At 38.6% G+C, this 23725-nt stretch overlaps 1 protein-coding gene and 1 non-coding gene across 4 annotated transcripts in view; both read right to left on the bottom strand.

Annotated features, from left to right (window-relative positions):
- LOC127421057 (importin subunit beta-1-like) overlaps positions 1–23725 on the bottom strand; it is a 120087-nt gene that overhangs the window by 42707 nt on the left and 53655 nt on the right. For 2 of the 3 annotated variants that reach the window (XM_051663788.1, XM_051663787.1), the window contains exons 12-16: positions 14045–14175; positions 12155–12302; positions 11933–12004; positions 11666–11810; positions 11482–11564 (exon numbers count right to left, since the gene is read on the bottom strand). In XM_051663788.1, the coding sequence (XP_051519748.1) occupies positions 11482–11564; positions 11666–11810; positions 11933–12004; positions 12155–12302; positions 14045–14175 (579 nt within the window). Of the gene's footprint in view, positions 1–3409; positions 3513–11481; positions 11565–11665; positions 11811–11932; positions 12005–12154; positions 12303–14044; positions 14176–23725 lie in introns of all 3 variants that reach the window. The other variant, XM_051663789.1, reaches the window with a different exon arrangement.
- LOC127421691 (small nucleolar RNA SNORA79) lies at positions 11307–11450 on the bottom strand. Its single transcript, XR_007894056.1, has one exon. It is a non-coding gene; the product is annotated as a small nucleolar RNA SNORA79 (small nucleolar RNA).

Here is a 23725-nt window from a genome sequence, read left to right as displayed (position 1 = left end):
AACATTGACGCTTCAGAGGATGTTTAAAAACTCTTGGAGTTGGAAGGGAATATTAAAAGTGGCGAGGCACAGCTAAAGCACTGAATGTCGTCTGATGGCCTCAGAGAATTGACCCGATTGAAAAACAGATATTCTATTTTTTTGCGGAAGGGAGTTTTGGCTATTCAGGGCAAGACCGTCATATTTTGAGTCGGGGGACAAAGCAGGAAAACTTCCGGCTAGATATATAAAGCAGAGAGAGTCTTTTTCTACCATTCCCTCAGTGAAATCTGCTGGTGGGGAAATTTATTTCTACCTCGGCCAATGATATTAATAATGCTTTTAAAGAATTCTATCTTGATCTCTATAGCTCCACGTCTTCATCTACTGATGATGATATTAGAAACTTTGTGGAACCATTAGAACTCCCTAAACTGACAACTGAGCAAAGAAATTCTGTTGATTCTGAGATAACCTTGGAGGAACTTGGCGAGGTAATTAAGGCCTTGCAAGCCAAGGCTCCGGGGCCAGATGGCTTTGCTGCCGAATTTTTTAGATCGTATGTTACAGAACTGGCTCCACTTTTGTTAAAAGTTTATACGGAATCATTAAAGAATGGAAAGCTTGACACAAGCCCGGATCAGTCTGATTCTTAAAAAGAACAAAGATCCAAGCGAGTGTAAGAGTTACCATCCAATTTCCCTGATCCAGTTAGACGTAAAAATATTGTCAACAATTTTGGCTACCCGATTAAGTTATGACATCTATTACACAAATAGATCAGGTGGGGTTTATTTGGGGGTCACATCTCTTTTGATAACATTAGGCGTTTCATCAATATTATGTGGTCAGTGACGAATGATCAGACTCCGGTCGCTGCCATCTCACTTGATGCCAATAATGCGTTTAATATGGTAGAATGGGATTATCTTTAAGATTTAGGAAATATACAGGTTTGTGAATACTTTTATTGGATGGATTATGTTACTTTATAAACACCCGGAAGCAGCAGTACAAACAAATGGATTAATTTCAGATTATTTTACTCTGGATAGGGGCACCCAGTAGGGTTGCCCTCTTTCCCCATTATTGTTCTGTCTTCCCTGGATCCATTAGCAGCTGCAATAAGGAAGATGATTTTCCAGGGGTGGTGGCGAGAGGTATAGCGCATAAGCTTTTGCTTTACACAGATGATATTTTATTATTTGTTTCCGACCCCACTAGATCTATGCCTTGCCTCCACATAATTATTAATTCCTTTTCTAAATTCTCAGGATACAGAGTCAATTGGTCTAAATTTGAAGCTTTGGCTCTGACAGCGTACTGCCCAGCGACGGCTTTTCAGCCGGGCATCTTCCAGTTGCCCAAACAGGGCATTAAGTATTTGGCCATTTTATTCCCAGCAAATGTGTGATTTAGGCTTCGTTACATTTAACTATGATTGGGAAGGCTAATGTTATTAAAATAGATTTTATTCCAAAATTCAACTACCTGCTACAGTCACGCCCTATAGATGTCACCCTCTCTTATTTTAAGCAATTTGACAGCATAGCAAAGTCCTTCATTTGGAATGGGAAACGTCCCAGATTACATTTCAGTAAGCTGCTTAGGCCGACTGACAAAGGTGGGCTAGGCCTACCCAAGATTTTGTTTCATTATTATGCGTTCAGTCTCAGACATTTGGCTCTTTGGTCTCTTCCACCTGAGAGAGCCCCTCCCTGGTTTTGTATTGAACAGCAAGTTCTTGCCCATTTCACCATTGCAAAGACTTTCTATCAGACTAATCAAAGTTAAGTTACACCAGTTATCTTGCATTTGCACTCGGTATGGACAAAAGTCTCCAGAGTGCCCCTATCCAGAGTAAAATTTGAAATTAATCAGGATTTTGAATTGTCATATTGTCCTCCTAGAACAGTTATGGAACAGTGTCTATCGAATCTCACCGGTTTATATCATTAAAAGTGTTAATGATTCGCCATTCACTCGTCTCATCCTCACATGGCGTCACGTGACTCCTCCCTATACTGTTTTTTTATTTTATTTGAATATTTGTAAAAAAAAAAAAAGATATTGTGATGTGGAAAAGACTATGTGAGTAGCTGATTCATTATGACAATAGTTTCAGTACCTCTCTGCTGTAAACAGCAGCATGAATGCAGATCGCTCCGGTTTGATCATATACCTCTGAGCCCAGACTAGTGTAATCACACCGGTTTGATCGAACGTGTGAAAGAGTTAAATGGCGTATGAAAATCAGCGTACATGTTTACATGATGTTTCAGAATGCCACTTTCTGCAAAAAACCTGGAAAAAATGTTTTCTTAAGGGCATGTAAACGTGGTCAGTGAGAACATCTGTATTGAAACTAAAAGTGCACATGATCATTCTATCTCTCCCTATCACTTCACACACAATCTGATTGTAGTGACTCATGACTCGCGTTACATCACTCATACTCAGATTTGTTTGCATCTTTATTTGTTGTTTAATTACATCTATTTGCAGCATCTTTGTCCTCTGTGTCTAACTGTACAGAGTGTCAGAATTGCTACCGCAATGACTCTTGAAAATATGCACGTTAATACTTACACAATTCACACACAATTTTAAAACAAACTTGCACATTCATCAGAATTAAAGAATGTCTAAAGTGTGAATTGGTGAATGCTTTGTTATTTGCCAATAACTCACCCTCCAGTGGCCGAAGTGTCATGCTTCGAGGGCTGAGCAAGTGCTAATTCATTAGTGGCAGTTTGTGATTTTGTGAGTGCAGCAATTAAAAATGAAGATTGGACAATTTAGTTCGGCAGCCAATTCATCGATAAACTCCTAAAATGTTTGGTTGATGATCAGAATATAAACCTTTTTATAGAGAGCAATTCAAAAAGTTCTTAAATACATTATTTTAAGTTGATAAAAGCATATGCTAAATGAACAAATGTAAAACGATGCCCAAGTAATGGTAGACCTGTCATTAGCATTGCCATGAAACAATAGAGAATTTAAAATATTTTATATATTATCTACTCAGCTTTGATTTTAAATACAATATAAGGCTTCCTTTAGTTTTTATTCTGAAGCAAACCCCTCCATGTGTTTGTTTTTTATTTGGTCTTCCAATATGTACTGGAAACCTTTTTGGTGTCTAAAACATAGATAGAAATCCTATCAACGCAAGGACAATTCCAAAATGCTATCCATCATTTGACCAAAAAAACAAAAAAACAAACAAACAAAAAAAAAAAAAACATTTAGGAGGCTAGAAACAGAACTAGCCCATCAGTTTTCAATTCAACCATCTGCAAGCATTCTTTTTCAAGTTGGTCACTTGCACAACTATATCTGTATTACACTGTCATTGAAGAAGCTGGATTCAACCTCATCTTTTGCTGTGCTTTGTGTCTTGTGCACGCACTCTGAAAGAACTGACCTTATTTGGCTGCACTTTTCCATGGACTGTTTTCACACGTTCAGTTTTACAGCATGGCTACAGCCTGCTGTAAAATGGCTAACACGCCTGCCCCACTGAATGCCTGTTGGAAGGTAAAAGTGTTGCAAAACTCAAGGGCTTGAAGACTTTAATTTGAGAATTTGTACAATAAATTTGTACAAGCAAGTGAATAATTATGCAAGTAAAAGTTTCCTTTTGGCTCATTCCATGTATTTTGTGTCCAAAGACGAGGTTCACACACCCAATTCAGTTCATCAGGGATGCCACTCTTTTCAAGGCACAGTTTTACAATACATATTATGAGTCCAACATGTGTAATATTTAGGCAAAAACACATGCATCCATTTAAATAGAGCTTTTATTTTAGCATTTGTTTGTTTTTGACGTTAGTTTCTCACATCCAGATAAGCAGTTTGCTCCATGGCCCAGTGTGATTATTAATTCCTGTAAAGCTGTGATTCAGTTAAAAACAATACATAGTCTGTATGTGCTGCGCACTTCAGAGTGCTCTGTCTGTCATCTCACACACAAGAGCGCGAACATTCAAACAGTAATTTTTCCAAATATGTCATTTTTCATGACTTTATACGTTTTATTGCTAATGCCATTTTTACTAGATTCCGCGTTTTCCCGCATACTACATGTGCTAACCGCGGTATAAACTGACTCCGATCGTTGAATTATTAAATTCATATCCCGAGGTATTAAGGCCAAATCACCAAGCTACCAACACAGTGTGAATAAAAAAAATAAATTAAAAAAAAAAGTGGTCTGACTGTCATCGTTGTCTAAAATGTATAACTCAAAGGAATGCAAACTCAAGCGGGTCGAAAAGGTGAGGCAATCACTGATCCACAAACATGTTTTCCAAGGAATAAACTAAAAGCACCTAATTAAGCTATTTTAATAATTCAAGTATATTGTGTACAATTGTGCAGAATTAGCTGCAAAAAGAAAGGGTACTTTGTTGTGGCTTGCTTCTGTTTCACACATTTTTTCAGTTTCATTAATTGACTAGTTTAGTGACCACTTCTGGAGATGCCACTAGGTGGTGACAAATGAGCATCTTATGTGGTATGAGTGAGTCATTGAATCATTTTGAGATGTTCATGACCGAAATCTGCCAAGAGACATTATAGAATTTAATAGGGATGTAACTGTTCTCGGTAAAATATCGAACTGTACGGTTCGCCAACCATGGTCGATAAGCATTTGCTCCGCTGTTCATCTCTAGTTTAATGACGCATCTGGATCATGTAGTTTGGCGAAGAAAATAAAACGGCAAATAGACGTGCAGTTGTAACCTCCACTAATGCACCCGTATGGCTCTGTACACATGGACACACTCCGCCTGTGTCTCATGTGGGTTAACTTTCTACAGAGAGAAGCTGTCCTATTAACTGTATGTTTAATCAGTTGATGACATCACAGTTCTGCACATGTTAGTTGACAAAATGGCAAGCGGAGAAAACAAGCCGCAAGAGAGAAGCCCCTGTGTCATTTAAGTCTCCTGTCTGGGAACTTTTTCTTTATGCAGTCAATTACAACAGCGATGGTCAAAAAACATTTACAAAACAGGCACTGTTTGCAGACAATGCTCGACGCGAGTGCCATATACTGGTAATATATTGATATTTGATTAGTTATTTAAGCTGACATTACCAGAGGATTTATAGCACGTGATGCAGTGAGCCCGAAACTGCACACAGACACACTCACTTCTGTCTTTAAGTAGGCACTTGGTGCTATTTCGGACAGACATGAAACAAGAACTAAAATGCTTGGGGTGTTCATATATTTAACTTATGTTGCCCTTACTCCGTAGATGTAGATGTGGGATTACCGTGTACGATTACTCGAGTCGCGTTATGACATCCATTTTCGTATTCATTTTAATAGCAAGTTTCTTTCTTTTATAGTGAAGAGAACTCGTTTAAGGTCTTAGCATTTTCTTAGTTTTTTTGGTGAATGTAATTACTGTAGTTTAATAACTGGGGTCACTGGATATTTGGAAACAAGGTAATATGGTAATAATTAAAATTAATGAGACAATTCAATCTCTCTTCATAAATTTGGTCAGTTTTAAAATATTTCTTGTAGCTTTGTACTCTCAAAGACATCATTTGTGAGGCAAAAATGTGTGTTGAAAACACTTTGGTGTGAAGTTGGAGCCGAGGTTGCGCTGACGCGTCACTTCATAGATTTCTGTGTATTCGGCAGCGTTGACGCAAGTTATGTGAATGCCCCTCTGTGTATAAAAATCAGTACATTTACGCATTAATAGCTCTTCCGCTATCTGGTAATTTTTTTCTTGGGCAAAATTTCGTTTTTTACAGGTCGAACTGTCTCTGTACAACTGCAACACACAACTTAACGTGTGCACACCAATGCACTACTGGGAGGATGTCCTGCAACGTCTGCACAGGGCAACAGGATGTCCTGCAAGTTCAATCAATAAACTTAAATTGGTTCAAAATGCAGCTGCCAGAGTGCTGACTAGAACTAAGAAATATGATCATATAAGCCCCATTTTATCACTGTTACCTGTTAAATTTCATATTAATTTTAATATAGTTAACCATGTACAAAGCTTTGAATGGTCTAGATCTGCAGTACTTAAGTACAGCCTTCTACCACGCTATATTCCATCACGTTCATTACGGTCGCAAAATTCCGGCCTGCTAATAGTTCCTATAATATAAAAATCCACAAAAGGAGGTCGATCATTTTCCTATTTGTCTCCTAAACTATGGAATAGTCTCCCTAACACTGTTCGGGAAGCAGACACACTCCGTTTAAGTCTAGACTAAAGACTCATCTATTTAGCCAGGCATACACCTAATTTCTCCAACTCACAATTAGGCTATTTTAGTTAGGCCTGCCAGAACCAGAAACATTTATCATGCTCTATAACTCTGCAAAAAACTGAATGGCATCTACGCTAATATTATTCTATTTGTTTCCCTGTATCCCGAGGTTACCAGAGCCAGCCAGATCCAGCTCAGTTCCTACTTGGTGTCGGACTCCACTGCCATGTGTCTCTGAGTGATGATGACTAAACGCAGCCGGTGCCAGCCAGACATCACTTCAGTCTATTACGATGGACTTCAGGATATGAACTGATGCCAACTCCAACCATAATACATGAGATACTTCTTATGCCACTGCCTGAACCTTTGAACGTGGGATAGACCTCACCAAAATGACCTGCTGGTTGAACTGCGATGCACATCACTGATCTCTGCCTGCATCACCTTGGTCTAATGACAGACTACACTCTTAAAATGTAATACATAGACTTCCAATTATTTGCCAACAAAAGCCTTCATCGGCCAACTAACAAAGGACAATGCATCTATGTGAACTTCTGCAGTTAATCCAGGATGAACTTCAAAGACATTAGTCATTAATCTTACAGTTCTTACAAAATCTTTGCATAATCACTGGCCCTTAACATTTACTTAGTTTACTAATTTTAAACCATGACCTGCACTGCACATAAATAACTAATATTGGCATTATATTCATGATGTTAGCCAGAGGGGTACTGGCCCCCACAGTGAGCCTGGTTTCTCCCAAGGTTATTTTTCTCCATTAACCAACATATTATGGAGTTTTGTGTTCCTTGCCACAGTCGCCTTCGGCTTGCTCACTGGGGTTCTAAATACAATTATGATTTAATTATTTTTATACACAATTTACAATCATATTTAATCATACTACACAATGATGACTAAGACTTTATAGATATTATGGTTTCATTTTCTGTTAATGCATGATTTTCTGTAAAGCTGCTTTGAAATTGTGTTGTGAAAAGCGCTATACAAATAAAAATGACTTCTGCCCTTTTCTCTCTGTGATGAGCAAGGTAGACTCACATGCTGAAGTAAACGAACAACATGCCCCTCTCATTCAGTCAGTCGGTACATATACTAGGCAAGGGCGGATCTAGGGGGTAGCCAGGGGTGGCCGTGGCCACCATGGACGAAGCCTGGCCACCCCACTCGCAATTCTTGGGTACAATTTCATTTTTTTTAAGAGGTGCAACAGTCTCGGTACAACCGCAACAAACGGGACTTAACATGTCCGCACACCAAGCTCGCCGCACCTCTACGTCCCGGGTGTCACTGTATCCACTCCCCTCCATTTTTACGACTGATCGCTGGCCCCTGCCAAGCCACCCCTGTGAAAAAATCCTGGCTCCACCCCGATACTAGGTCATTCAGTTTGTTTATGAATGAGAAGTTTCACGAGTGCCGCTGCTCACTGTGCATGCGCTGCTGTAGCCAAGCACGTGATTGGCTGTAGCTGTAACCAATCAAGCAATCTGCCTTGGTTAGACCATGATTGCCAAGCACACAATTATCCTCTGCTATCATCAATCATGAGGGTGTAAGCGCCCTTAACCGTTGACGTTGTTTTACAATGCGCAGCAGTCGGTAATTACAACGATACAAATGTGTATTTGACACCTATTCCGAGTCCCGATCGTTACCATGATTTTGTACATGTAACGAAAACCTTGCAAGCAACACAGTCAAACCGTTTTATTATACAAAAATATTTTCCAGGACAAATAATTCCAGGACATGTTGGAACCCTGTTCATGTCTCTCTTAATATCCTTTCTGTTATTCACAGTCAGTTGGTGATCAAAAAGTAAAAAATAAACAATTCCAATAACACACTGCACGGATGAGGTAAAAACAACTGCGAGTTCTCTCTCGTTAATGTACAATGCGTTCAACAGTAAACATTTGCTTGCGGAGCTGAAAAATCTCTTAAAGAGACGGTATCAATTTAGAGCTTGTTAAACATTTCAAAAGTAAACTCAATGTAAATCGCAAGTGCATATACAAACATTCAACAAAATGTAGCAAGTGTTCTAAATGTGTAAATACATAAATATTTAAAGCCAAAATCATACATTATGAAATATTTTAACTTCAGAAAACACTAAATATTAAAGAACTTAATTAATAGGCTTGTGCCACATATGCAAGGGTTTGGGAAAATTATTATTATTTTTGCATAGTAGCTTTGATATAGTAGCACCTAAATTATAGTAATGTGTAATTCTATGTTCATTATTAGGTTACAACCTTATGAATATTTTGTTAAAAATGTGTATACATGTATGTGAATACTATAGATGTGAAAATGCCCCCTTCTCGATTTGCCTAATCTTTTAGTTTTCAGTTTCATTATGCTTACATGTCATCAAAAGCCTGGCAAGTAAACACAAAAATGTAGTAGCCAATGGTGATTTTCTCCAACATGACCATAAAGGGTTGTTAAAATGAGATCGTGTTATACTGGCCTATTATTGTAGTAACACGATGGCATGTAACAACAAAAACTGTGATTGGTCATTTACATGTCTAAGACGGCTCCTTCACATGCAAGCATTGTGTGATTCTCGGCATCCTCGCAGCCTTAAGCAACAAACCGGACAAACTGTAACATTTTCAACCGAGGCAGCTAATAATCAAAAATAAAAAAAAAAAACAGAATATTGGCAGATTTATCGGTCGACCACTAGTTTAAATATCACAGTTAATACAGTTAGTGTTACTACAGTAAATCCATGGTAACTTTTTGAAAGGTTTGTGATGTGTGGATTGAAAAGCCTTCTAAATTTATGTCTGCATGACGCTGTTTTAACTCCTGTTTTCTTTGTCAGTGCTGTTTAGAATGTCGGAGCTGTTTAATATGATTTTAAACTAGTTTAATAAGAGACATTGAGTTTTGAAACTGAGAATTTTGTGCCACATTCAAACTGGATTCACAATCCGTACCATGCTTCTCACAAGTGCAGCTGGTGCTTGATGCCATACCACTCAACGAGGTGGCTGTATGCCTTTAAATGTTGACTTTTCATGGAATGGTGTTCTTCCATGGTGAGGACCCAGTGTGTTGCCCCGTGCAGACGTTACGCTGCTTTTTGCAAGAATGCAAAAAGATGCAAGACTTCCTCTATCCCCGCTTGAAAGTTTATGTTGCTAAGATAGCGACCAGGACCCCTTGGGTTGTTTGTCTGTGGGCAAACACCCTCTGGTCAGTACATTTCTGTGTGGTGCGTGATGGCGGAGACCCTCCTGCCCCACTTTCATCCCAGTCTGGATTAAATGCGGTTACGGGTTCCCTGTTTGAGCCACTAGAGACGGTAAGCTTGCGCAAACTTTCTTCGAAGATTGTGCTGCTACTCGCTCTGGCTTCTGTCAAATATATCAGGGACCTCCAGGCAGTGTTTGGACTAGGATTATTAAAAGCTGTTCAAAAGTCCAAAGAGATTTCTGTGCCCATAGTGCTGGCCACCCCCTTCAGGGCTCAAGTTGTGAAAGCTTGTAAGCTTTCTCGCCTCTTCCCTTTGAGTCTAATGAGGCTAAGACACTGCACATGCTCTGCCATGTCAGGGCATGTACATTGACCGTATGAGTCAATTCAGGCTGAACACATTTTTGTCTTCTTTGCAGTTCATTCAAAGGGTTTGGCCATCTCCAAGCAATGACTTCCTCACTGGGTCGTGGATGCCATTGCATTTGCCTACGAGTCGCAAGGCATACAGTGTCCCAAGGGTGTAAAGGCTCATTCCACCAGCAGCGTGGCATGAAGGGCGTGTCCTTGGTGAACATCTGTCTGGCATTAGGCTGGGCTCCCCAACACCTTTGCCAGGTTTCCTTCCTCTCTTTCCAAGTTCTGGCTGTGAAGAAGGGTTGATATATATCAATGTTTTACTACCCCAATGGGTTAGTGTTATTGCATTATGTTTCAGTCTATGATGGTTTTGTCTCTTTCCTTGCAACTCTGTCCAAAGTAGAGCTTTGTGCAATGTTTCACTACCCAGAATGGCTAGTGTCATTGTTATACTATTTTCAAATACTTAATGGTTATTTGTTTCCCTCTTCCTTCCAACTTTTCAATAAGAGGAGGGTCATTTTTAATGTTTCTTACTACCCTATTGGCTTGTAGGCATTGCTTGGTAAATGTAAATCAGTAACACAGTGTTATGGTACTGGTGCTACTGACTCTGATTGGAATGTGCTTGTCCAACCTGGTGGCATTTTTCATAACTGCAATAAAAAAAATAAAAAATAAACTCAATTTCTACCGGTTCACATTTCTACCAGTATATCGGTTTAACCTTTATGTCGCCCACCCCTATTACCAGCTCACCTTGAAAATTACCCACATTTGGCTAGTGGTGGGTGTTCAGTTCCCACCTTGTTTGTAATCCTTCAAATGTCTCTGTGGTGAAGTTAAACTGCTAAAATCACCACTGCCAAAACTAGAAAAAGTGGTCATGTAATAAGAACTAAATAAAATAACCTCCTAACCACAAGCATGTAATGTAATATTAAGAAATTCAACTTAATATAAATATTTTAATATAGTTAGGGAGACCATTTGCATTGTGCAAGTCTCTCTCTCACACACACACACACACACACAAACGTTCTCAGGCCAGATTGGCCAAGGAAAGACTGTGATAAACTCCTGAGGTTCCAGTAGGGCTGGGTATTAATACACAATTCCTGAATCAATTCCGATTAACAAGCTCTCGATTCGATATCTATTCATATGGGTATATTTCAGTTATAATGTCAATTTTGCTTAAATATGAAAGAAATTCTCTCATACTGAAAAGCTTATACTGTTAATTATACAAGAGACCTCACTAGGTACATTCCCAAAATATTTAAATTTTATCATTAGTCTACCATTTTGGTCATATTTTAGCTTTTTAAAAAAAATTGATTTGAAGAACACCGGTAGAGGGTTGTGGCATAGAGTAAAATATCAATCTTGAGATCAAATGAAGATTGCAATGCATCGTAAAATCTATATTTTTACCCAGTCCCACTCTCATGCGTATGAGCTGTAGAGTCTTGCAATGTCCACTGTGGCCAGGAAGAGCCAAGCAGCCAGACACACAATGGGTGAAGTAGACTCAGATTTCTCTATGACGATCTAAAATCCTGACCAGCCCAAGCTCAGAGCAGCAGGAGGAACAATCGTCAACATCACTTACCATTCAAATATGACCATTACCTGATACTCAGCATAATTCTTCAGTCCAATAACCAGGAAAGGCTTGAAGGCATCCATGTATTTTAAGAAGTCACTGCCCAACACTGAAGAGAAAAGTAAAAAAACAAAAAAAAAAAACAAACAAAAAAAACAAATGTATCCATGTGTCATAATTCCCATAGTTTTGTATATAAAGGCTGCTCACCCTCCACTAGAGTGCTGACAGCCATGAGCGCATCCTCCTGAACGCCACCAGATCCAGCTGTGCTCTGAAACATGCGCAGTAGAGACGCCATCACCACATCTGAGATCTGCAGTGCGTCCTGGTGCTGCACCTTCCGTAACACGTTCTGTTGAATGACAAGACATGAGACGGATGAGTACAAACACGTTCAATAAGTGAACTCATGATGTCAGATAAACTGAGTGTGTTATAGCCATGACATCATATGAGAATGGAGAGTGTTCTAACCTGCAGGGTGGCGCACAGCAGAGACTGCAGATCATTGAACTGGATTCTGTCTGACGTGCTTTGAATGTGAGACTAGACAAACAAACATTCATTTACATCACAATCCAATGGCTCTTCCGATACCAATTTTGATAAAAAATAAATAAATAATAAATCAATTAAAAACACATTCAGAAGTCTAAACATCCATCAAAAAGTGGCAGTATTGCGTGGTTTCTTCACCTCCATCTGCAGGACCTGCTGCAGTCGCTCCATGATGACCAGTGTGGTCTTCTGTACCGCCGGGTAACAATCCTTCGCACTGTTCTTCACTATCTCCATCAGAGCCTCATATGCTGCGCTCCGCAAGTTATTCTGATGACCATCCGGCCTAAACACAAATAAGCACAATAACGGTCACTGTTAAAGTGTCATAAAACCTACCTAGTTCAGCACCAGTCCTTCAGACCTCAGACTTAAAATAAATAAAATAATAATCTTGAAATGTGTATGAAAATATGTTTAAAAAAACAAGTGGAAGTGTAGTGTGTGGAATGGGGGGGGGGGGGGGGTGTGGATCAAGCATAACTCTCACAACAGAGATGGCTAAACATCAAATTGAGTGGAGATATTTTGATATTGGGCACTTTCTTGTACATCAATAAAGGGACATATAGTGTCAAGAAAGAGTGAAGATGGAAACTCTAAACACTATTGAGTGTTTGTGGCATATTGTTGGTTTCCACACAAAATCATTTGACTTTTATTAAAAAAAAAAAAAAACAATTTCTTAAAACAATTTTAACATGACTATCAAAATCGCTAACTAAACTTGTCTGTTTAAAGTTATCCAGTATTTCAGCTTCATGGTCATGATGACATTACCCTGTAGGCCAAAATTCCTGTAACTTTCGCACAATGTAAAGGATTACAAAAAGAGCTGACATAACTGAGTTTTTGGCTTCTCATCTTTGTCTTCTGTTTAAGAAGCCGTCGTGTTATCCTGTGCATGACCAGACGAACAGAGAAGGCCCAATGGAATATGTGTGGAGTCTAAACATACAGCTGCTGCATGGTTATAACTCTTCAGTAGCAAAACTGTAGCCAACAAACAAGTTTGCACTGGTTCGGCTGTGGACTGCGGTCCATTCAGAGATTTGATTTCGATCTCGACAAATTGTTTAGTGAAAAAGTCAGCTGTCATATCCGTCTCATGAGTGCTGTTGCACTTGCACCAACCAGGAACTTGTCACATCCATGAGTGACAATTTTACAACAATTATTTATTTTTACGATTACATATTTTAATAGGTCTTAAACTAGTAGGCTTACACAAAATATTCTCTACTGTATATTAGGATAGATAGCCCTATAAAGAATGAGGCTTATTGTAAAACTGAAGTGATTAAACAATGTGAAAGTTTTATTTATTCATTGTCACCATTTGAAGTAATTATTATATTTATCTACATCCCTTGCCTTTTTATTTTATTGGATGTTGGTATTATTAATTCCACTTTCACTTGTTCCATCTAAAGCTCTAATGCAGGGAACACACTCAGTGAGGACGAGAATATAGATTTAATAAAGATGCTTGAATTATACCTCATCTGTATTCTGCATTATTTTAATTAAACATGTGTCGGTATAGACTTGGATGCCACCACTTCAGACGATTCTAAAGACCGCTTCACCCAGGATGCCGGTTTCCCCAAACGCGCTCAGCGCACGCATTTAAGCAAACAGAACTCGTAAGACATCTGTTACTTTGAGCACAAGATGGAGGGATTGGAGCACAGAACCGCTCTGAAAACACTGTAATAATGCACTAAAACAATACAGACAGGACAGAGCAGCGTAAATAAACTTTAATGCCAACCATTTATTTAATTAAATCTGCGATTTAACAGCCAGAAATGTTCTTTGCAATAATACAACAGGTGCTGTATGGTTTATATGTATTTAATGTGCCCTCTGGTGGACAAAGGAAACAGTCCATTTAAAAATCAGCTGACTTAATTCTAATTTTGGAAATATTTAAGATAAAATTTAGAATTTAGTTTGTCTGCCTAGTTGACAGCCCTACAGAGAAGAGTAGAATTTGGCATAAAATTTACACCCATCCTAGTGTACCTGTCTGTGGTCTCCAGTAGTTTCTGTACGATGAGTTCAAATGAAGAGGACAGACAGTAGGTGCTAGGCTCCTCTTGGTCTTCTGCAGCATCTGTGGCTTCATATGCAGCTTCAGCTAGACTTGAGAATGCCTGAAATCAGCACACACCTGTATCACATTACAGTACATCCAGCAAGCTGATCAATCCCATGAGAATGGGCTGCAGGTGTCCGAAGATCAGTTACTTTAACTGCCTTAATTACAATTTTGGCAGTAGTTTGAGTGGTACATAACCTCAAAATGGGGTCATTGAAGAATTCTTGAACTTAAATGTATACTACAAATTACATAAGCATAATTGTTATAACTGTAGGCTACAAATAATGCTACAATAATTCTTTGTTCTCAATAACACGTTTTAAAAAATTACAAACCTTATCAGCTTGGCTCATATCATTTAGGTGACCCATCTAGCACATATGAGGATATACATCATATATCCACTGCCATGTAAATTACATATCAAACAGGTACAGATTTGTTTGTTACCAACAACAGGAGCAGCAACAACAAATAACAAATATAGCTGCAAGCAGCAATAGGAGGGGCCATGCCCCAAAAGGGCAAAAAAAGGCCTAATCTAAGCATAAAGAAAGAAAGAAAAAAAGTGAAAGTTAAGTTCAAGAAAGAAAGATAGAAAGAAAGAGCAGAGTGAAAATGACACTTTGCAAATCCACAATGACTTGAGTTGTACCGAGCAAGGCTTGAATCAGTAGTCAGAAATTATCAGGTATAAGGCCTGCAACTATTCATTAAGAACACCACAAACACATCCAGGACAACAGAAATTCAACTGTTATACTAGTCCAGTTAGGGATCGAACCAACAACCTTTGGGACTAAAGCCCAATGCTCTACACACTTGACCATTCAGTTTATACAGCTTGACCATGGCAAAGAGACATTCCGAGTTTAGTCAACGCATGTGTGGGTTATCTTTTAAACTATAGGTGGCGCTGTCTCCAAACTGCTCAGATATCCTCAGGACATGATGTCGATGATGCACAAATTTCTTTTAAATTCACCAATGCATTCAAAAGATATATTAAAAAAAAATTACAATATTTTATATTATATATAAAAATAGAAATGATCAGAGATAAGCCCTGCAGCTATTCACAATACAAGCAAGCACAATACAAACACATCTAATACAATATAAAATCAACTGTAATACATGTCTAGGCAAGGATTTGAACCCAGGACCTTTCACACTATAAACCACTGCATTAACACACTGAGCCACTCAGTTGACATGGCTGACTAACAGCAGAGAGACTGGCTGAGGTTAGAGTCAGCAACAAGTGTGGGTTTTCTTTTGAACTATAGGTGGCGCTGTCTCCAAACCACGCCGGTATCTCCAGGACATGATGTCGATGATGCATATCAACTTTTTTTTATATAATTAAATTTGGCAATATGACCGACAGAATCCATAGACACCAAACTCCTTTTAGGACATATGGTTCAAAAGTTACAGGCAAAAATTTATTCATAGGTGGCGCTGTCTCCAAACTGTGCATGTACCCTCAGATCATGGCCCTGATGAAACATACCAAGTTTCATTTCAATACGACATACCGTTTGGGATAGCACCTCACATTCATTTTTACACCGACCTTGTTAACTTTGTGATGCAGTTACTTTTAAACCAAGAAGAAAAAAAAAAAAAAGCATCATCAGTTTTCTGCGGCTCAGTTTGGAGCTTATTTTGGAGGATGTGAAAAGTTTCAACTGTAAACGTCAATCCAAGATGGCGGCCAATGTAATGGCCGGAGTTTTAACGTAAGGGGTCCATTGGTATCAGCAGGAGGAGAGTAATCAGATGTAAGAATTTTGTTTTTAGGACAGTTAAAAACAAAACAAAAAGTGCATTTTTGACATGGTGGTGGTGCAATAGAGTTTGTCCTAGAGTCCCCAAATTTTGTGTGGGGTCTGATCATGCCCACCCCATCAGTGTGCAAAATTTTCATAATTTTCCTATGTACGGTTCTGTATGCTACCATAGACAACTATTGGGGAGGAATAATAATAAATATAGCTGCAAGCAGCAATTATCGGGGCCAAGCACAGGAATGGCAAAAATTAGTGAATTGCATTTGTGAACATTTTAGGGAAACTGCTCAAAAAGCAATGACTAGAATCACTTGTAATGTAATATACACTGTTCTTGGCATCAGTCAAAGAGTCTGACAATAGGCTAAAATTATCCAAAGTTAAGCATTTTTAGAAACATCATTGACTTGATTACAAAATAAGTCTTGATACAGCATGATACATCTTATCGTATTTCAATTATTTTAGCAAAATACACAAATAGATGAACTCATTTCATAATAAAATTGATAAAACATTTAAATACAATAAATTACAATTAAATTCCTTACAAAATGTTGCAAATGTTTTCTTCTTTAGTTGTCATATGAACAATCTGAACCACTCCACAGATTTCATATTAGCAAACTATAGTTTTGGCAAGTCATTTAAGACATCTACTTTGTGCATGACACAAGTAATTTTTCCAAACAATTATTTACAGACAGTGGGTCAGAAGTTTATATACACTAAGTTAACTATGCCTTCAAAGAGCTTGGAAAATTCCAGAAAATTAAGTCAAGCTGTTAGCTTAGCTTCTGATAGGCTAATTGGAGTCAATTGGAGGTGTACCTGTGGATGTATTTTAAGGTCTACCTTCAAACTCAGTGCCTCTTTGCTTGACATCATGGGAAAATCTGAAGAAATCAGCCAAGACCTCAGAAAAAAAAATTGTGGACCTCCACAAGTCTGGTTCATCCTTGGGAACAATTTCCAAATGCCTGAAGGTACCACATTCATCTGTACAAACAATAGTACACAAGTATAAACACCATGGGACCACGCAGCCATCATACCGCTCAGGAAAGAGACGCATTGTCTCCTAGAGATTAACTTAGTTTGGTGCGAAAAGTGCAAATCAATCCCAGAACAACAGCAAAGGACCTTGTGAAGATGCTGGAGGAAACAGGTAGACAAGTATCTATATCCACAGTAAAATGAGTCCTTAAAGACCGGTTTCATAAACTGAAAGGCTACCCAGCAAGGAAGCCACTGCTCCAAAACTGCCATAAAGCCAGACTACAGTTTGCAAGTGCACATGGGGACAAAGAGCTTACTTTTTGGAGAAATGTCCTCTGGTCTGATGAAACAAAAATTTAACTGTTTGGTCATAATGACCATCGTTATGTTTGGAGGAAAAAAGGTGAGGCTCGCAAGCCGAAGAACACCATCCCATGAAGCATGGAGGTGGCAGCATCATGTTGTGGGGGTGCTTTGCTGCAGGAGAGAGTGGTGCACTTCACAAAATAGACGGCATCATGAAGGAAGGAAAATTGTGGATATATTGAAGCAACACCTCAAGACATCAGCCAGGAAGTTAAAGCTTGGTCACAAATCAGTCTTCCAAATGGACAATGACCCCAAGCATACCTCCAAAGTTGTGGCAAAATGGCTTAAGGACAACAAAGTCCAGGTATTGGAGTGACCAAGACAAAGTCCTGACCTCAGTCCAATAGAGAATTTGTGGGCAAAATCGAAAAGGAATGTGCGAGCAAGGAAGCCTACAAAACCAACTCCATTACATGACAATATCAATGGGGCAGCTGTGGCTCAGGTGGTAGAGCGGGTTGGCCACTAATTGCAGGGTTGGCGTTTCGATTCCTGGCCCACATGACTCCACATGCTGAAGTGTCCTTGGGCAAGACACTGAACCCCAAGTTGCTCCCAATAGCAGGCTAGCGCCTTGCATGGCAGCTCTGCCGTCATTGGTGTGTGTGTGTGTGTGTGTGTGTGAATTTGTCACAGTGTAAAGCGCTTTAGGTTAAAAAAGCGCTATATATGTACAGACCATTTACACCACTTCTGTCTGGAGGAATGGGCCAAAATTCCAGCAACTTATTGTGAGAAGCATGAGGAAGGCTACCCAAAACGTTTGACCGAAGTTAAACAATTTAAAAGGCAATGCTACCAAATACTAACGATGTGTATGTAAACTTCTGACCCACTGGGAATGTGATGAAAGGAATGAACTACCACATCCTCACACGGTTCTACACCAGCACTGTAGAGAGCATCCTGACTGGCTGCATCACTGCCTGGTACGGCAACAGCACCGCACTCAACCGCAAAGCCGTGCAAAGGGTGGTACGAACTGCCAGACACATCATTGGAGGTGAGCTTCCCCCCCTCCAGGACATCTATACCAGGCGGTGTGTGAAAAGACTCCAGCCACCCGAGCCATGGGCTCTTCTCACTGCTACCATTAGGCAGGCAGTGTCGCAGCATCAGGACCCGCACCAGCCGACTTCACGACAGCTTCTTCCCCCAAGCAATCAGACTTTTGAACTCTTGATCGCTCATGATCAAAATATATCAGCACTGCACTTTCTTAATCTCACACTGGACTTTCATAAGTATATTTCTCTTAACACATTGGCAACTGACTATCAACCGACAGCCTGAATGTCAATACAACACTATACAACCTTACTGCACATTTATATTATATTAATTTTATTGTATACTGTGTATTCTATATTGTGTGTATTGTATAATGTACATTGTATATTATTTATGTATTTTGTTGTGTGTAATTGTGTATATTAGTTTTGTAAATTGTGTAAATCTCATGTTTATTGTAGATTGGTATATGTCTCACTGTCACGACTGCCCAAGACTTTCACCCACTGTTGCACTTGTGTATATGGTTGAGTGACAAAGTGATTTGATTGAAAAAAAAAGCTGAAATAAATCACTCTCTACTATTATTCTGACATTTCACATTCTTACAATAAAGTAGTGATCCTAACTGACCTAAGACAGGGAATGTTGTCTACGATTAAATGTCAGGAATTGTGAAAAACTGTGTTTAAATGTATTTGGCTAAGGTGTATGTAAACTTCTGACTACAACAGTATGTTTATTGGACTATATTACCTTCATATCCGACTTTCATCTTGACAAACCTTATATTGTTCAAAAGCTACAAGTCTCTAGCTTCAAAATATGCCCCGTTTTGCGATCTGAATGACATCATTATAGAAATGCATTAAAATACTGAGTGGATTTTAAAACATGCAACATGTGAACGGTATTACTTATCTATTAGATCGGATGATGGCAAGAATTTCAAGATACAATCCATGGTAAATGTCCACGATTGAAAGTAGACAACCATTTTATCCAAAACAGCAAAAATTTAGGAAAAAACGACTGATCATCCTTTGCTTGCGTCATAACGTAAATTAAAATGTCCATTATCAATAAAATATTGATTATAAAACTTATTTCATTAATCAGCATTGAGGTCTTGAGGTCTCCACTATTTCAGTGAAACGTCCATGTTGTTTGAGCCCACCCACGAGTCTCTCCATAATTCACAGGCAGAGCTGTCAATTAAACCAAAGGTTCCATGGCCTCTCCAAAATGCGCATTGGCCGTTTCAGTGAATAGATGCAGCCAATGGATCGCTAGTCAAGATTTGATTTCTCAAGTAGAAGTAAAAGTGCTAACATAAATAATTACTTGATTAAGAGTAAGAAAGTATCTAATTAAGAGTACTCAAGTGACATCAAGTTTTTAAGAAGAATATTTCAGCTCTGTAGGTCTGTACAACGCAAGTGAATGGGTGCCAAATTTTTATGCTCCAAAAGCAAATTCAGGCACCATAAAAGCAGAGCTCCACACTGCGACTAAAATGGTCACAAATGCGACTAAAAATAACCGATTGCGACAATCATTTAAAATCTAGTCGCCACTGGTGACAGTTGGGTTGTGTGCTTTCATATGCGGTTTCGTCAGATATCATCTTGAGTATATATATATATATATATATATATATATATATATATATCACACACACACACACACGTATATATATATATATATATATATATATATGTGTGTGTGTGTGTGTGTATATATACACAGGTGCATCTCAATAAATTAGAATGTCGTGGAAAAGTTCATTTATTTCAGTAATTCAACTCAAATTGTGAAACTCGTGTATTAAATAAATTCAGTGCACACAGACTGAAGTAGTTTAAGTCTTTGGTTCTTTTAATTGTGATGATTTTGGCTCACATTTAACAAAAACCCACCAATTCACGATCTCACAAAATTAGAATACATCATAAGACCAATAAAAAAAACATTTTTAGTGAATTGTTGGCCTTCTGGAAAGTATGTTCATTTACTGTATATGTACTCAATACTTGGTAGGGGCTCCTTTTGCTTTAATTACTGCCTCAATTCGGCATGGCATGGAGGTGATCAGTTTGTGGCACTGCTGAGGTGGTATGGAAGCCCAGGTTTCTTTGACAGTGGCCTTCAGCTCATCTGCATTTTTTGGTCTCTTGTTTCTCATTTTCCTCTTGACAATACCCCATAGATTCTCTATGGTGTTCAGGTCTGGTGAGTTTGCTGGCCAGTCAAGCACACCAACACCATGGTCATTTAACCAACTTTTGGTGCTTTTGGCAGTGTGGGCAGGTGCCAAATCCTGCTGGAAAATGAAATCAGCATCTTTAAAAAGCTGGTCAGCAGAAGGAAGCATGAAGTGCTCCAAAATTTCTTGGTAAACGGGTGCAGTGACTTTGGTTTTCAAAAAACACAATGGACCAACACCAGCAGATGACATTGCACCCCAAATCATCACAGACTGTGGAAACTTAACACTGGACTTCAAGCAACTTGGGCTATGAGCTTCTCCACCCTTCCTCCAGAATCTAGGACCTTGGTTTCCAAATGAAATACAAAACTTGCTCTCATCTGAAAAGAGGACTTTGGACCACTGGGCAACAGTCCAGTTCTTCTTCTCCTTAGCCCAGGTAAGACGCCTCTGACGTTGTCTGTGGTTCAGGAGTGGCTTAACAAGAGGAATACGACAACTGTAGCCAAATTCCTTGACATGTCTGTGTGTGGTGGCTCTTGATGCCTTGACCCCAGCCTCAGTCCATTCCTTGTGAAGTTCACTCAAATTCTTGAATCGATTTTGCTTGACAATCCTCATAAGGCTGTGGTTCTCTCGGTTGGTTGTGCATCTTTTTCTTCCACACTTTTTCCTTCCACTCAACTTTCTGTTAACATGCTTGGATACAGCACTCTGTGAACAGCCAGCTTCTTTGGCAATGAATGTTTGTGGCTTACCCTCCTTGTGAAGGGTGTCAATGATTGTCTTCTGGACAACTGTCAGATCAGCAGTCTTCCCCATGATTGTGTAGCCTAGTGAACCAAACTGAGAGACCATTTTGAAGGCTCAGGAAACCTTTGCAGGTGTTTTGAGTTGATTAGCTGATTGGCATGTCACCATATTCTAATTTTTTGAGATAGTGAATTGGTGGGTTTTTGTTAAATGTGAGCCAAAATCATCACAATTAAAAGAACCAAAGACTTAAACTACTTCAGTCTGTGTGCACTGAATTTATTTAATACACGAGTTTCACAATTTGAGTTGAATTACTGAAATAAATGAACTTTTCCACGACATTCTAATTTATTGAGATGCACCTGTATAATATATATATATATATATATTATACACACACACACACATACACATACACACACACCCACAATATGTGTATGTATATGTATATATATGTATAGTCAAGCTTTTGACACTTGTACACAACTGTTACACAAGGTGCAAACATTCATTGCTGCTCAAGAAGACAACACACTACTATATGCATACTATATGTAAATATCTGTAATGTAGATTCTGAATAGTACTAAATAAAAATCTTTCATCTCTTATATTTGTATAAATTATGAAAGGGATGTGAACATTTGAGACAAAAGGGGATGCAAACTTATCTTCTCAACTATATATACGGTTTATTTAAACCTTCGATGAATGGGTTATCAGCTGACTTCATTTTCTTTGGCTTTCTATCTGGTTTCTGAACAGCAATCTAAATTGAGCAATTCTGTGATTTGGCGACTAAAAACAGCCATTTATCTCCTTAATGTTTCAGTTTAGGAGCCAATACCACCTAAGTCACTTTTTTAGTCTGGAGCCCTGAAAAGTAATCCAGATGACTCCAGTGGTTAAATCCATATCTTCAGAAGTGATATGATAGGTGTGGGTGAGAAACAGATCAATATTTAAGTAATTTTTTGCTAGAAGTTCTTCTCCCAGCCTAGCAGGAAGCAGTATGCAGAGAAGAATGTGAATCACCCAAAAAGAATATGAAAGTGATCTGTTTCTTATTCACACATTCTCATATCACATTGCTTCTGAAGATATTGATTTAACCACTGGAGTTTTATGGATTACTTTTATGCTGACTTGTGATTTTTTTAGCTTTAAAATGTTGCCACCCATTCACTTGCATTGTATGCACCAAAAGAGGTGAGAAATTCTTCTAAAAATCTTCATTTGTGTTCTGCAGAAGAAAGAAGTCATACACATCTGGGATGGTATAAGGGTGAGTAAATGATAAGAGAATTTTAATTTTTGGGTGAACTATCCCTTTAAGGGCTCTTGTCAGATCTGGATGAATTTGTCAAGAAGAAGAGAAGTCTGGAAACCTATTACAGTGAAAATGTGAACAATGTCCCACAGGGAAATATAAACCAAAGCAAGATCATGTTTTATTAATGTCCACTTTCGCCATTTCATAGCTTATAGTTGTTAGTTCAGTGTAGTTACAGTTTTCAGTGTCGAAAGAATTTAGATCATTAGTTCTGTACAACAGTTCTGCCGCTCCCTAAACGCAGAGTACGCAGCCAGTTCGCGCTCCAGTTGTCAACGCAATCGTCAGAGCAAAAGGCATTTTTGGGGGGACTTGAGGGGACAATAAAATGCAAATCACACTCACATCTGCTCTCTCTCACTTCAGGTCACTTTAAGGACACTAAAAACTAAGTTATGACTTATCCTGTTCTGTAATGTAAAAGGTTTTCTGATCATACATGTTTGGTATCATTCAAGAGGTCTCAGTGCAACTGGTAAAAGGTCTCATTCCCTTTCAGCAAAGTCAAATCACAAGTAAGATTTAAGAACTTAATAAAATACAGTATTCTATCCGGGGCATGCCCCTCCCAAGTCTCACACAGAGACCAGATGCTGTATGCAGATTAGGTGTATTCTTTGTAAACATCAAACAACCTACTCAAAGGTCGACTTACAACTCCCTAAATTGTAAACCAAATCCTAAATAACATCAAACACACACATCTGAAATAACAATGGAATCGTTTGGTACTTAAGGAAAGATGGCAGAGAAGCTCTGGGAATCTGTAAATCAGATCTCCCATGCTTCGTCATTTGCATGTAGTTTTTTCACTACCAGGTAATTGCAATTTGTATTTCTTATGTTTGGTAAATGTTTGAATGGAATACAACTTTAATTATATTATGCTTGGTTCACTGATAGCTTTGAGTTTGATTTATTATTTTAAATTGGATTGTTTGAATGTATTACTATTACCTGGTAAATAAATTATTATTATTCATTCTGAAGAACTGTTTTCTAGTATATTTCTTGTTAACTACAAATCTATGGTCAGAGTTGGCTTAATTAAGCTACTTCAGAAGAAAACCATTAGTTAAGTATGTAAAAGTCTAAACGGTAAACCGAGAATCTATAATAGAACTTAGCC

This window comes from Myxocyprinus asiaticus, chromosome 30 (genome assembly GCF_019703515.2).
Source record: "Myxocyprinus asiaticus isolate MX2 ecotype Aquarium Trade chromosome 30, UBuf_Myxa_2, whole genome shotgun sequence".
Classification (NCBI taxonomy): domain Eukaryota; kingdom Metazoa; phylum Chordata; class Actinopteri; order Cypriniformes; family Catostomidae; genus Myxocyprinus; species Myxocyprinus asiaticus.
The sequence above is the reverse complement of the archived record's forward strand: the minus strand, read 5'-3'. Positions and strand labels throughout refer to the sequence as shown.